Raw genomic sequence first — 15,464 nt, 5'->3', positions numbered from 1 at the left:
TTAGAGGAGGGGTGAACAGAGTGTAAAATGACCCCACGATTTCTGCTCTGGACCAGATAACAGCTGAGGGAGAATTGTGTTAGCTGAGTTGCATTCCTCTCATCTGTGGTTCCTCTGCAATCTGCAAACAGCTTAACGTGCAGAGATTGCAGATACGGTGGTGAGTTAAGTATTTTTAAGATTTTGCTAGTGTCTTTTTTTCATTATGTTGGTAAAGTGAGATCAGAGAGGTTGTCTACAGGTGTCCCCTCCACACAAGGATGGTGACAATGTCATCTTTTGCAAACAAAGGTTTTTGCCAGCTTTTGGCTTATCAAGTAGTATATTGCTAAAGTCAGAAGACTACTCAGGTGCTTTGTACTAAATGTCACTAGTGTTCCTTTAATTTTATGTGTAAAGGTGAAATAGAGAGTTTTGGGGAAATTTTTTTCTAACTGTTGAGCATATTTGGTTTTCCCTGTTGGTTGGTGGATTTCTTGTAGAAATTGAAAGCCCCGGGTTGTTGCTTTAACAATTAAGACTGTTTGGTAAGCAGATGTCACTTGAAGATAAAAAAGGGAGTTGGCTGGAGCTAAAGTCCTGGTAATTACATGCCAGTCAAGCCAAATGCTGCTCTAGCTCAAGTCTAACAGGACTTTTGACCTCCCAGCAGTGAGTGGTGCTTCCCAAAGCAGTTGATTGTTTACTTTCTTACCTTTTTTTAAAGGTTCAGCAGGACCTGTTCATCCGCTGGTGGATCCTTTAGCCGCGGGACCCCATTTGGCACGTTTTCCCTACCCACCTGGGACCATCCCCAACCCATTGCTAGGGCAGCCACCTCATGAGCATGAAATGCTCCGACATCCAGTCTTTGGTGAGAGCATTTTCTGGTCCTTTACAAAGTTTGGCTCTTGATCTGAACTGTCATCTTTCCTTCTGGGTCTTAGTTCTTGGGAGGGGAGTTAGTGGGGTTGAGCTGTAAGTTAGGTTACAGCCAAAGGTTGGTTGGTTTGTTTAAAGCTTCATGGGACAACTCTGCAGACCTCATAGCAAAGAAGTGTCTAAAAATGGGCAACTCTCTCGTAGGTACTCCTTATCCACGAGATCTGCCTGGTGCCATTCCACCTCCGATGTCGGCAGCCCACCAGCTGCAGGCCATGCATGCCCAGTCAGCAGAGCTGCAGAGACTGGCAATGGAGCAGCAGTGGTTGCATGGGCATCCTCACATGCATGGTGGTCATCTACCAAGTCAGGAAGATTATTACAGGTGAGAGGTGCAATAAAGGCTTTTGGAGATGTGGGGGTGCTGCAGCTTCCTTCATCTTTCTCCACGTTCCATCTTTTTTTCTTCTGAATTACTGCCTTTGTTACTGTGTGCTGAGTTACTGTCCTGATGCAGTTATGGAAGATGGTGAAGCTGTACTAAGACCTAATTTGGGCACAGGTGATACGACAGATTGGAAGCTAGGTCCAAATTATTGGCACGGATGTAGACTAGTTGAGTCTTACATTGCAGAATTGCCTCTGATTGGGGTTTTTAGTGTGAGACTAGAATTGCTGCTTCCGTATCTCTCTCTCTTCCTTGAGAACAGTGGAGGAGGGTGGGTAAAGCTTTATGAATGAGAAAGGTAGAATTCAGTAAATCTTAAAAAATGACTAAGGGCAATAGGAGGTTGAAATGTGTGAACAATACGGATCCTGCATTACCAGCTGAGAATGTCTAGATGAATGATGCGAGTTCTTTCTCTCCAGAATGCTCTGTGGGGTTGGTAGTAGAGCGGTTCTCTCCTTGGCCTACCTTACGCGACACCACCTTAGCTCCTGTTCGACAGTGACCACTGGCAATATGTCAGCTAAGAAGAAGAAGCCACCAGCACCTAGCAAGGGTCATTCCGTGTGTCTGTGGGTAGCAAGGATATGTAGGAAGCAGCATATTAAACACCTGCTTTACTCTGGTGTTTCAGTCCTTGCTTCTGCTCTCCAAAATTGCCTGGCGGCCCTGTGCTGTGGGGGCAGGCAGTCTGCCTGAAGCCGACTGTCACATCTGCAACTGCAGATAAAGCAAAAGCTTGATGAGCTGCCACTAGTGATCTTGCTCACATGTAAGGAGCGCTCCAGTAGCAAAAGGTCACCACTTCTCCCACAACAGACAGTGTTATCACTGCTGTTACAGTGGCTCTCATTTTTGTGCTGAAAGCTCACAAGTCCTGTTGCGACCTCTGTTCCCTCCAGGGCACCCCGGTGAGGTTAGCAGGAAGGCAAAAGCTATCTCTGAAGTGTCATGACACCTCCTTCGTTTTGTTAAAATGAGTTTTCTTTCTCTTTCAGTCGACTGAAGAAAGAAGGCGACAAACAGTTGTAATAAATTATTTATTTGTAATGCTGGCTATGGAAACCCCAGTCCTTGGGAAGGAGTGGAACATTTTTACATACAATAAGAGCTACAAAAGGAAAAGAATATCTTATAAAGATTTCTTTATATATTTAAAACAGAAACAACCACCCAACAAGTAGAGACTTATCAGCATAGTGTTCATTTGTAGAGAAGATTTCTCAAGACTGGTGTGGGTCTCCCTGCATGACAACGTATTCAGAAGCCTATTGAAAATACAGGACTGTGTGGAATATTCAGAGAACTTCCTGCAATCTTGGTTTTTTTTTTTCTTACTAGTTTGTTTTGAGTAGGTGCTAGAATCAGGTTCACAACACAAGTCACTGTGCGTGAAGAGACACTCAATGCATCTATAGCTATTTTAAAAAAAAACAAGGATTGCAAGTAGGTGACATAACAAGCTCTGAATCCAAGTGCTATAATAATAAAAATCTACTTTTATTTTAATACATTGTAGGAAATCTTCATAATTTTAAAGAGAGCTCAGTTCTGCAGCATGGCTTTTTAAGTCTGTAAATAACTTTTTTTGGGTAGAGGGGAGAAACAAAACAAAACAAAACTCCAGAAACATTTATCTTGATTTTCAGTAACATCACAAATTGTGAATTCCTACCTGGTATTGACAGAATACAGAGTTGATTTTTTAATAAAATATATATATATAATTATCCCTTTAATTAAAGGGAATGATGGGTATCAATAATTTCAAATGGGTAAAAGCTTGAAATTTGGTTTGATATCAACAATAAGCATTAAAGGGAGTTGCAGGGATAATGTTGCAAATGACTGTTTCTGTTCTTGGTTTTTTGGTTGGTTTGGTTGTTTGGGGTTTTTTGTTCGTGTTACATCTCTCTGTTTTGCAGATGATTTCTGTTGAGTTGGGTTTCTCAGCAGTACAGATGTCCCTTGGAACTAGCTTACCCTTCTGATTCCTACTTCAAGGGTTAATTTTCAGTGTGGCCATAATACGTTTCTTTCCTGTTACCTTTTGAAACTTTTAACTACGTTGGTTTTAGGCTTTAGGCAAAAGTTCAAAGAAATAATCTGTTCTAAAATCTCTTTTTAAAAATGTTCCGTGGCTCAAAACTAGTACAGCCGGAATTTTGTATGCATGTGCATATTTTTGGAGAATGTGCCCTTTCTGGCCTCTTATGTTTGATATGTTCTTAAGAAAAGTGGACTAGGCAACTCGGTGTTCTTAAAGTTGTTTTGCAAAGACCAGTCTATATTTCTCTTTGACTGTTTTAGTTTTGTTTTTGTAGGCAAAAACTTTTTAACTGCCACCAGTGTTCTGTATCTCAGGAACTTACTGCTTTGGGATTAACCAGATATGTGGATAGTGACATTTACTGACTCCCAACACAACAGGTCCGTGCTGAGGAACTCCTCTTGGCTAATTCCCATGTGGATGGTAAAAGGAGAGGAATACACAGAAGGCCAGTGAGCATTATTTTGAAGACAGCTCTGCTTACTGTTTAGGCAGAAATTTTTTTTTTTTTCCCCACTGTTTTGCCATGGATTTTCTTTGCCAGAGCAGAGGGTGATGCAACCAATGGACATCTGAATCTGCTGGCCGTTTTTTCTGCTGGTGCATAACTTCCCCCCATTCTCTCTCTTAAGTCATGAGTGCTCTCTCTCTGCTGTCGTAGACTGTTCAGTGTGATGGTTGTGTCATAGGACTGTACTGAGCCATGTTTGATAAACTTGTAGTTAATCATACATTCTGATGGAAGGCATGGCATGCACAGTGCTTTATCCACCTCCTGAATCTCAAACTAGTGTCAGTGCCCAAAGATTACTGTCGGACAGTTAATAACATCAGTTTACTAATTAAAATATGCATTGGGGTATTCTAAGTCCGCTTAAGGCAAAAGTGTATAGGAGAGAGAGGAGGACTGTTGCAGCTGATGTTGATCTTCCTTTTTTTTCTGTCCTCCATTCCAGATTTCTCAGTGCTAAAGAACTGGCAATAGCCTTTAATCAGTTCCATCTGCTCTGTTTGAACTCTCTGGGAAGGTATTAGGAGGAACAGCTAGTGTTTCTGAGATTTGGAAACCATGAGGTCAATCTAGAATCGAGGACGTTAAAGTCTTCTCCAGTCAATGCCTTCGGTCGCTGTCTGCAGTGATCAGGTGAAATGATTTTCTTCTGAGTAACATTTTTTTACTTTTGTGAACAGCGGAATAGCTAGTAAGATCTGTCTGCTCAGCAGAGAGAGTGTGCCTCCGTTTATTTTAAAGGTCTAATTAGGCACATTTCAGTTAAACCTCCTCTCCTTGTTTTTACCATGTGGAATTTGGGAGTTCGGGGGAGTTCAGCCACTTCAGCCATTTCTTGTGATCCTTCTCTTTTGCTGTTATTTTTAGCTATAGTTCTTCTTAAGAAAAAAAAAAAAGCAGCAGCTAATTGCCTCCCATGGTCCTCTCTCTCTTGTTTGGTTTTTTATTCCAGCTGAAGTTTGCAGTCTGTTTAAAAGCTATTCATTGATTTTTATTTTTTTTTGTTTTCAGAAAAGTAATTCTGATAATTTCTGGGAGTTTTTTTGTTCACATCATTCAGCTAAGCACTGAAATTCTTCCATTTTAGACCAATGATTAACTACAACTTTACATGCAGTGGTTTTTGAAGCCATCTTGGTGTTCGATGCCCTGTTAAAACAACCCAGACCTTTTGGTTTTCTTTAAGAAATCTCTCTTATTTTTCCTCTGTTCTGAAAGTTTATTTTTTAATTTTGCTTTAGTGTTTTTGAAACGTCTCTCTTGTTCTATGTCGTCATGGTTGAGCTTGTTTCACTGCACCGTTAAAGCAGAGTGTACATTCTGACTGCTACATTTATATATATCTTGAAGCTTAATGTATATATGAGTAGTTTGCCATGGGATAACACAGTGTAAACAGAGTAGAAACCCAGAAATCGTGACTTCTGTGTTCTCTCCATTTGAGTATTTTGTAATTTTTTTGAAATATTTGTGGACATAAATAAAACCAAGCTACACTACAGCAGCCAGGTTTTGCCTGCAAGCGAAATGTGTCTGTTGATTGTTGTTAGTGGGGAAAGAGTTATTTTCATCTGGGATAATATGGGATGCCGGCATGGCCATCTTGTCTGTTTCAAAGCTGTCTTGTCTTTCTGGCTTTATTTTTTCCTTCTTTGAGGTCATTTCATTTTTAATACACAGTACACAAAACACCAACATCATGTCCAGTTCCAGAGTATATTCTGCCTGCCAGAGGCACATTTATGCTCTAGGGCCATACTGCATAAATTTGGCATATTTTTCCATAAGTTAAGCAGTCAAATTGATAAGAATTAATGTGTAAGGATGTTTTGGCTATCGTGACTTCAGGGGCTTTCTGTGTACAGTGGTCAGATACTGTAGGCACTGCTCTGCCTGAGCACAGACGAGTAGTTAAAATGAAGCGTGTGCATAAGCTCTCACTGTGTCAGCCAAAGAAGAGTAGAAAGATGAGAACTTTTAAGCTAGAGGACAATTCCCCTGGTTTCGACAGAGTAGGCAAGACTGCGTGCTGTCGTCATCTTTTAAATTTGCCTGCGAACCAAAGGTGTTCAGAAGACGCACGAGGGAGAATGAGGCCTGATGACTCATGACGTGTAAGCTTGAAATCAGATACAGTACACTATATACACACCAGTAGCTGAGTTTTTCATGCATCTTATTTTCGAAGAGATGTTACTTTGTGCCCATAGAGTTGTCTCGCTCACAAGTGATACAGAGCTGGCGAGAGATGCGTTCCAAAGGGCTCATAATTGTAGAGAGGAAGACGCACAATAACTCATTGTCTGTTTGTTGCCTGCTGAAAAGCTAAAATTTGCTTTCAAATTGCATCAAGTTACATGTTTGTGTACATTTTTAGCAGCTCCCTGTCTTCCATTCATGGGGGATTATAACATATTTGTGTGAGCTAGCTGTTTGAGTATTCTATCTTTGCAGTTTATGATAATCATCATTTCCAAAACTTAGGGAAATGTTGTGAGGCCACAGAGAGAGTGTCTTTACAGAACAAATGTTTGGTCAAAAGGGAGACAGGGAGGCTGCATTCTTGATCTGGTTCTGCTTTGGATTTTGATCTATGATTTTTTAGAAATAGTGAGGCATTCTGACTCCAGTTCAAGCTAATTAGTGCTCTGAGTATAGGGAGAAAAGAGTGCCCCGTTGTTCGAGCGTGCTGGAAGCAGACGGAGAAGTATTCATGACAAATTGCACACGAGTTTGGAGCTGCATATTTGAAGAGGCTGCTCTATTTATACCCTGTGGCATTTTGTAAGGGGAAGGTCAGTTCTTGTCTACTGGAAATAGCTCCTGAAAGTGCTTTTTCTGAGGCTGGCTTGAACATGTGCTATGGTATTTATTTCGACATTTCTTTTGGTTTTTTAATTCCTTGTACTTAACATAGAACCCGAATGGGCTTAGGCTGCCCTCCCTTTCTTGCTACAGGTTCTGAGGTTCCAGACTTAAAATGATGAATCCTACAGGGACAAGGCCAAAGAGGATTTTTATTACTGCATAAATTGAACAATTGCAGTAGTGGTCTTGTGTTAGTGATGCCTTGCCATTGCAAGGGGGAAGGCTGGAAAGCCATCTATCGTGTGGCTTAGTTACATGCACGTTGCCAGGCTTCATTCTAAGGGCAGGGAGATGGGAGCAGCTGGCCCGGAAGGTTCCGGAAGGTGCTGCGACCGAGTCCCTCTGGCCGGGCGGCATGGTGGCCTGCAGGTAAGAGCCTTTCCCCCGCTGTGACGGGGAAAAGGGTGACAGAAAGGTGGTGGGAGGGAGCCCTGGGGCACAGCCCTGAGAGCAGCCGTGCCTGTTTGCCTGTGGAGGGAAGCCCAGACTTTGGGGTACACTGTCCCCCGGCCCCTCCTGGCTGTGTTCTTTGATCCCAGAGGGAGCCAGCTTCCCCCCTGCCCCTTGTGGTGGTTTCCCTTGGTCCCCAAAGAAGCTGGGTCCCTCTGTGTTCCTCCTGGCAAGTATCCTTTGGCCCCTGAGGCAGCCCAGACCCTTGGGCCCCGGGGTCTTGTTCTGTTTGCTCAGTTCCGTCCCTGTTGCTGTGACAGGTACTCCTCCATATGTCCCAGTCAGCTGCTGCTGCGATGACAGTCCCAGATGTTTTTCTCATATGTGACAGGTAAGCCTGGGTCTTTTTCCAGGATAGTTTCTCACTCTTAAGTGTATCACACTGACGTTGGAGGGAAGAGCCTTTTTGGTGCCCTGCATGTACAAGTCATCCTTTGCAAACTGCTGTTCTGCTTGTTTCCTTCTTTAATGCGAGGTAATTAAGCCTGATTTTTCTCATGGTGTTGACTTTGCAAAAACAAACTGGAGCGAAAGATAAAAACAACATAATGCAAACCACAAATCCCAAGTGGATGATTTAGCCAGGCTATTTTTTGTTCTTTACAAACACTCGTCTCTGTAGAAGCGGTAACTTGGCCCCTGCAAATTCAGCTACTTCTATATATATATAAAAAGAATGTACTTCTCTGCCCTGTTCCTAACCCCTATCACCTTTCCCACTCTCTCCTTAAAGAAAAAAACAAGTGGAAGAATCTGGCAAAAAACTTTTATCTGCATAAACTCCCAGACATTTTGCAAAGCTGTACTCTAAGAAAAGATGTACTGGTGAATGTTGATGCAGCGCAGGTGTCTTCCTTGGGTCTCACAAATGAGAGAAATGAGCCCTCCCAAAAAACATTGTCCAAATCCACTTTTCTGGTTGGATGAGTAGTGGGAAGGGTTAGGTTAATCCTGCGTTGCTCTGCATAAGGGGGAAAATGCACTACAAAAAATAGCACTTAGTGAGTAGGGGATGCTTGGCAGGTAGAAGTCACATCCAGGACAGGATCTGGTAATTCCATCGCTTGCACATCTCTCAGGTTTTGAAAGTCAAAGTGTGTAAGTTTTAGGGCACTAAATTAAGCCCAGCTTCAATGTAAGCATGAAAAACTTTACTGATTATTAATATTAATGAAGTAGTGTGTTTTCCCTCACACCAAAGCACACTTAGGGTAACTCAGAAGTACAGTTATCAAAGTGAAAGACACGGAAAAGATTCAAGCAATCAGTCTTGTTACCCATTCTTTACTCCAGATGACTTCGGGTCTTTCCAGTTTCTGAATCCTGTTGCAATTCCATTTCATTATTTGTTAGCTCCTTAAATATTTGTCCAACGTCCTTACCTGTGGCAATGTCACCAGAAAGAAGCATGCTCTGCAAAGTTGTTGCTTATGAACACTCCTGTCTCTCGCTTATAGCTGCAAGGCTGAGTTTCCTGCACCAGGGAACACGTGTACGGGAGAGAAATGATGGAATAAATTGATGCACTGGCCTTGGAAAATAGCTGTGCGTGATGTCAGTGGAGTTGTATTTCACTTTGCCTGGGGTCTTGGTTTTGCTGGAACAGACTATTAGTCAAATCTGTAAGATGGAAATTTCTCTGGCATTGCAGCTTGTTTGAATGAACCCTAATTACAAAGTCTAGGCAATGACAAGGAATCTGGTATTCTTGGCCTGGTGACATGGTTGAATGTATGCTTTCAAATACTCCGCCACAGCTTTGTGGGGGGTTTTCCTCACTCTAAGTTGGATTGTCTTATTGTCATCTAACTGTCACTGTTTTATCCTTTTGGCTTCTCTCTAGTCAGTTCCTTCACAGCTTAATGCTTTTTATATAGTAGCAAATAAAACGGATCTTAATAGCAGTGTTTTAAGAAGCACAAGAGGATGCTCAGTAGCAAAGGAGTGAAGGAACAAACTACCCAGTTTCCCTAAGAAGCTCCAGTGAGCTTCAGCACTTCATAATACTGCGGGTTTTGTTTGTCACTGAGGAAGTGTCTGTGACAATTTATTGGAAGTAGGGGAGAGGATTAACAGAGGAAATTATTTAACAGTCAAAGTGCCCATTTTGAAATAGATTAATTCCCTGAGTGCTCTTATTTTTTTCTGTGAAAGGGTCCACTCAGCCCTAAATCTTCTAGTGGACAACATTGCACGATGTCCGGTGTATCTGCCAGCAAGATCTTTCTATGTTGCAGATGTTCCTCTAGCCATTGTTTGAAGGGGAAAAACCTGAAGATAAATGAGGATCAAAGTTTGGACTTAGTAGCACTGTATAGATACACGGTGAGTAAAGATACGTACTGGGAGGTAGGGAAATACTCCCCTTCAGGAGGGTGTGCTGATATACAAGGACACTCCAGGTGAAGGCAGACCATCAGGAGAGCAGCCAGGAGATTTTCCACAGCTGCCTCAGCATATGGGGAAGCTTTCTTGGCACTTGTGTAGGTTGTAACTTGTTCCGAGTTGACCTTAGACTTGGAATCTGAGCAGAGACTTCAGTCCCTGGGGTGACACTGAGCTGTAAGTACTAATTCGTTCAGATGACAATACTTAAATAATCCCCTGAGTATATCTTGTATATTTTAGGAATCTGTGGCACACGTTTACTTTGAAACTAAATGAGGGGTTTTTTGGTTTCTTGCCCCCTTTTGGTCTACTTTTTTGGCTCAACAGAAGAATATGCTGGGCCTAGAGGGTTTGTAATCTGTCTGTCCTTCATCCATCAAACCTGCTGTGTTAAAGTCTGGTCTGTGCTGAGTTTTACTGTAGGTGGTATTGGTAAGGGAGGTGAAAATACTTTTTTCCCCCAGCTGACTGACTGCAAGATACCTATTCCTTTACAATAGGTAAGGCAGTAAAACATAATTTTATTGTTATACTTGCATCTGTTGCTTTTACTCTTGTAACTCTTGTGTAGTGCTGAAACAGGGCAAATTTCTAGCACAGACAAGCCTTTCAGTGACAGCAGCAAAAAACAGAGGTCAGTTACTGTTCACTGACATTTCTGTGGTGGTTGGGGACATGGATGCCAAGGGTAGCGAAAATCCTTGTCAGATCTCTGCTCACTGGGGAGAAAAATATTAAAATAGGTTCCTTTGCAAAGCACTTCCACTCTGTCAGTACTGAAGCAATGTACCATGCATTTCATTTGTCAGATGTCCTGAAGATTTGGAGTGTAACGAACTGAGTAAAGGCTGAAGGTAAAGCCTACATGGTGTAAATTGGTGGTGGTACTCCAGTGTCTCACAGCAGCATTGAATCTGGTCCGTTGTCGGTATGTAAGGGAACTGTTCGTAGCCTGGTGGTAGAAACCTCTGTAACTGTTCAGTATACACAAAGCAGGGCATTTTAAAGAGTTTGTGCTGGAAGAATTGGTTTCCAGACATCAGGCTCTTTGCTGTTTCTCCCTGATGTGATGGTACTACTCTCACCTGTTGACACTGCGTTGCTACAGATTATGTGATCCCAGACTACAGTATGCCTGCAGTGGGACTGTCGAAATATTTTTTTTTTCCCTTTTCATTCTGTGTTATTTAAAGCAAAGCTCCTTGACTTTACTAATTTCTTCTGGAGACAATACCTGGGGCCAGAAACTCTTGGGAGGTGCTGTGACAGAAATGCCTTCATCTAAATGTAAATGTTGCTTCCCTGCCTCAGGCTGCCTTTAAGAGGCTTTTTCTGTGGGAAGCAGCTACAAAGTAATGGTCCCAGTCAGTTTATTTGTGTCAATAAAAGGTCTTTTATATGCTTATTTGAAATGTATTGTTCTGCGGTGATAGGACCACATTTGTTTTTTAAGCAGGTGTGTCAGATGGAATGAGAAATAAGGAGCATAAAGGAGAGGGAAAAGGAATTGGATAAGATTTGTTGCAGTTGGGGGGGTGCAACTGGGGCTCTTGAGTACAAAGGGTGGCAAGAGCAAAGGTGATTTAATGGTGGGACTCAAGACAACGCATGCTGGGTAGAAGTGGGACAGAACTCCCCTGGTGCTTCTGTGTGCTGGGACAGTCTCTTTGGACTTGGGTTGGGGGTTGAGTAAGGGAGTTTAATAGAGTCCCTGACAAAGAGGGAAAGATTTTGTGAGTTGCTTCCAGGAAGTGACATCTGCTTGTAGATTACCATCTTGGGCAAAGTCAGCTTGAAATTCTTCTACCATACCCATACCCTTTCTGTCTGGTTAAAAGGGAAAGCAGGTAAAGAGGTGCCACACCAAAGTGCAAAACATAACTCTTTCTTTATATAGTTTGTATTCCACATCAGAGTGTGAATACTGTATGTGTGTCTCCTGCCAGCACCACCTATGAGTGGTGCCTTATCTATGTGGTATTTCATTCTCTTTTGACTTGGACTTCAGTTTGAGGTAACCTTGCTGTGGTGTTCCTGACAGCGAGAGGCTAATAGGCTTAGGCAGGTGTTGATGGCAGTTTAACTTGCTTTGCCAGTGGATCTCAGTTGCTGTAATCCTCCCGGTGACTCCAGGCTTTTAGTTCTCTCAAACAGCATTTTGGCATTCATGATAAATTACTTAATGGCCCATTGCAAGACACATCTGTCCCACGGGGCCTGGGCTGATGGTTTTGCCAGTCTGTCCAGGTGCCGTGTGGTTCTGCAACAGATCCCAGTGCTGGTGTGCTGTGCCTTGGTTTTGCTGTGTCTAAAACAGAGGTCAAGCTACAGACTTGCTCTAAATTCTGGTTTAGCTCTTTCAAAAGAGCTTTGAACGGACGGATTTCTACTATTTGTATTTGTGCAATATAGATGGAAGAGAACTTCGTAAAGGGGTTTGAGACCCTTGAATCCTAATGGCTACAGAATTAATTATTGCAGTCACATGATTTGCACCTAGGTTGCTGGGGTTACTTACACCTTCCGTTCTGCTAATAAGGTCCTGTAGTTACATGGTGGGGAATTTGGCTCCCAGTGCTCTGAAGCTGGGGCTTTGGAGGAGTCCCTGTTACTTTTTTCCAGTGCTCCTGACCAGTTACAGGTTGAAGCATAAGCATCTATTCTGAAATGGTCCATTGTGAGCAGCTGGTTACACCACCATAAAGTAGGAGAAGCTGTTGAGTTCACCCGGATTTATTCAGAGTAATTGAAAGCAATGCTTACAGTAGTCTACCTAAATGTGTAGCCTCTGTAAAGATGAAGAATTTGTTTGCACAGTGTATGCCACGTTGCATAGTCAGTCGTGTGTTTGCTCTGAGGTACTGGGACGCTACAGATGATGAGCTGAGCCTTTGCTGCAACATTTGGAAAGTGAAGATCTGGGCTTGCCCTTCTTACATTATTACTTGTTATGTCTAAGCCTTCGCAATGGATAAGATCTCCTTCTTAAGAAGATGGCTGGCTTTTTCTTACTGGCTGAGGAATACTGACTTTGAGGCATCTCAGTTCTGTCCTCAGTGTCTAGGTATGTGGCTGCTTCTTTTTTTAATCAACTTTCTAACATACTGCCGTGCAGTGTTTCTGCAAACTGCAGTGCCCTGTGTATTTCTGCATGTGCCAGGCTGAGTTCTGACTCATGCAGAGCAGACACTCTCAGATGATGGGGGACTGGACTGTTTCTGGCTGGGCCCCCAGGGCTCTTGTCTGACTGATTTTTATTTACAAGATTGCAAATAAGAAAACATGAACAGTTGGCCAATGTTCCTGGCATGTGTTCCTGTGCCCAGCTGGGCTGCAGGGACTTGGCAGAGCCCTTTACAATGCCTCCTGGCTACTGGAGTGCTGGCCCTGGGGCAGAGAAACTCCCTCTTCCACCTTGGGGGGGTGGCAGAATAGAAAGGACAGTGGCATGAGAGGAGAGGACATCTGAAGGAAGATCAGGGGATGTGAGGGCAGTAGGCTTGACCTAAACAACTGTCCCGACTTCAGCTCTCAATGGGATTTTATATCCTGCAGCAGTGGATTTCTGTCTGTGATTCACCCAGGTTTTTCCCTGTCCAGATAAACGTGAGACAGGTCCTTCCCTCTTTGCAGGAGCCGTCTCTGGACCCTGACAGGGCTCTCCGGGGACTCGGGCCAGGCTTCGGGCCTGCCCTGGGCCTGCCCCGGGCCTTCCCCAGGCCCCGGGCCTTCCCCAGGCCCGGGCTGTCCCTCTCCCTGTGGGCGGGCCTGGCTGCCATTGCAGCCTTTGCCACGGGATGGCAGCAGATGCTCGGGAAAATGGAATTCAACCGTCACCCTTGAGCATCTGTGTGCTGGAAAACTTGAGGAACTCACAGGATTTGCGGTACCGAAGGCCTGGTCAAAAAGCAAGACTTCCACAAACATGGAAGCATGAGCTTCCTCACAGCAGGGGAGAAGAGGCCTGTGAGATCCCGGACCACCTGCTCCCACACAACACTGCAGGTCTGTGGCTTTCCTGGGGTTTTGTTTGTTCTGCAAAAACAAGTTTCTGTTGCCAAAACTTCCCAGCTGCTTCCTCTTCTTTTACCCCCGTGGCTGTGTACTGTGCACCTTTTGGCTTTATCTGGCACTGCAGAGTGGTCACAATTCTCTTTTGCTTTGCTTGTTCCACCATTCGGGGCTGGGAGACACAAAACCTTTTAAGTGAGTTGCTCTCTGTGTGTGCACATTTATATCCTGGGGGAATGCAGTCTAGGAATTCTTGTCTGGACTCTTGACCAGCTGTGTGGCTCTGTGCCTTCTCCTGGTGCCTTGGTTTCCCTCCCTGCAAGTAATGCTTTTGATACCCTTGTATGGAAACAGGGATATAAACACAACGCAGCTGTCCTGAGAATATTTGTTGCTTTTAGATGGCCTCAACTCCAGGCTCACTCTTGAACTTGAAAAATACACAGGCCACGCAATAATATTTAATATAGCAACCCCAGCTAACAACAGCCCTCTTCTTCCACACCATTCAGCAGCTGGGTGACGGCACAAGGGGTTTTCTTCTAGACTTTTTGATTTTCTTGGTTTGAGTGTCACAGCCTCTGGAGAGCGAGCGTTTGTCTGGAGGGCACGCCAGAGTGCCTGTCAGTTAGTGCTGAAGATGGATGTCATTTATCAAGCAGATGTACTGCAGTGATCAATGGTTACTGTCAGACAGTATTGGCCTAGTAAGGACTGGTCTCTGTTGTATTGGTAGAGGATGCCCTACATAAAATGCTTCTGACCTTATTGATTAGTCCTCTCTTTTCTGCACACAGCACCGGTGCGTCGAGTGGGACTTAGCTCAAAATGTCTTACAGGGAGTTTGGCTTTCTGAAAGTTTCCCTTGCAGTAATCCTGTCACAGAGCGGGTGCCCAGCTCCTGGTGTCAGGCACTAAGGGGCTTGTGGAGTATGTCCAAACTGGTGTGCATGGACTGTGCGTGGGCACAGCTTCAACCTGTAAGCACCTGCAGATGTGGAGCCAGGGCTCCCCTTATTACCCAGCCGGTGTTTGTAGCAGCCCAAGCCCTGCATTTACACTATGTGCCGCCCAGTCCTTGACGGTCAGCAGGGTTAAGAAGTGGTAAAGGAGGTCAGAGGATCTGGGTAGCAAATGCAAATGAAGTAAGCGAAGACACGGGCCGCTGGGCAGCAGTGCATGGAGGCAGAAAGGCGGGCAGTGAAATAACATGGCAGGCAGGAGTGTTATGTGGGATGCACAGGGTTCCTTGGGGCAGGCGGGAAAAGGACTGCTTTTCTCCTACGTGGCAAATACTTTGTCTCTGAAAAATCAATTTTAAAGGACAGATTATAGTAGGAGCCCACTTTGACAGTTCCTGCCTTCTCCCCCCATTACTTCCCTGCCTCCAAGCCCTCCAAACCTTACAGTGTTGCAGAGCTGCCCTAAAAGTGGTTCCTCCTCAAGGGCAGAAGTTGGACTAAGATTAATAGAATAAAATGTTTCAGTTCAGACACAGCTATGGAGTCTTTCTGCAGCTCTGGACCTGCTCTAATGTGAGCCATACTGCTCCCAAGCATGTCGTGGTCAAGAATACCTGAGGATGTGACTTGGGCACAAATTCCGTGCAACTCTATGTTGAGATGTTTCATTCCAAATCACAAACTGGGGTCTTCTCTGCCTCCTCTGCGCACAGCGGCGAGGTCAAGTTTTGGTGTGGGCTCAGCCTGCCAGTAGTAGCTGAATTTCCTGGCTCTGGATGATACCTGTGTGTCTGTACATGAAATATGCAGTAGTACTATGTGTAACTTTCTTTGTATGTAAAGGTTATTAAGAGATTGTGGCTAACTGACAATATCTAAGAATTATTTAAAGTAAATTAATTAAGGTAGTAATTA

General features: G+C 43.9%; 1 protein-coding gene across 4 annotated transcripts in view; it reads left to right on the top strand.

Annotated features, from left to right (window-relative positions):
* The window catches only part of RERE (arginine-glutamic acid dipeptide repeats), a 254,855-nt gene extending 249,457 nt beyond the window's left edge, over nucleotides 1-5,398 (top strand). For all 4 annotated transcript variants that reach the window (XM_074848543.1, XM_074848545.1, XM_074848544.1 and 1 more), the window contains 3 exons: nucleotides 707-853; nucleotides 1,066-1,246; nucleotides 2,308-5,398. In XM_074848543.1, the coding sequence (XP_074704644.1) occupies nucleotides 707-853; nucleotides 1,066-1,246; nucleotides 2,308-2,341 (362 nt within the window). In that variant the 3' untranslated portion in view covers nucleotides 2,342-5,398. The remainder of the gene's footprint in view (nucleotides 1-706; nucleotides 854-1,065; nucleotides 1,247-2,307) is intronic.
* Nucleotides 5,399-15,464: the final 10,066 nt, after the last annotated feature.

Source organism: Strix aluco, chromosome 22 (assembly GCF_031877795.1).
Source record: "Strix aluco isolate bStrAlu1 chromosome 22, bStrAlu1.hap1, whole genome shotgun sequence".
NCBI lineage: Eukaryota > Metazoa > Chordata > Aves > Strigiformes > Strigidae > Strix > Strix aluco.
Note: the sequence above shows the minus strand (reverse complement) of the source record. Positions and strands in the feature narration are given on the sequence as shown.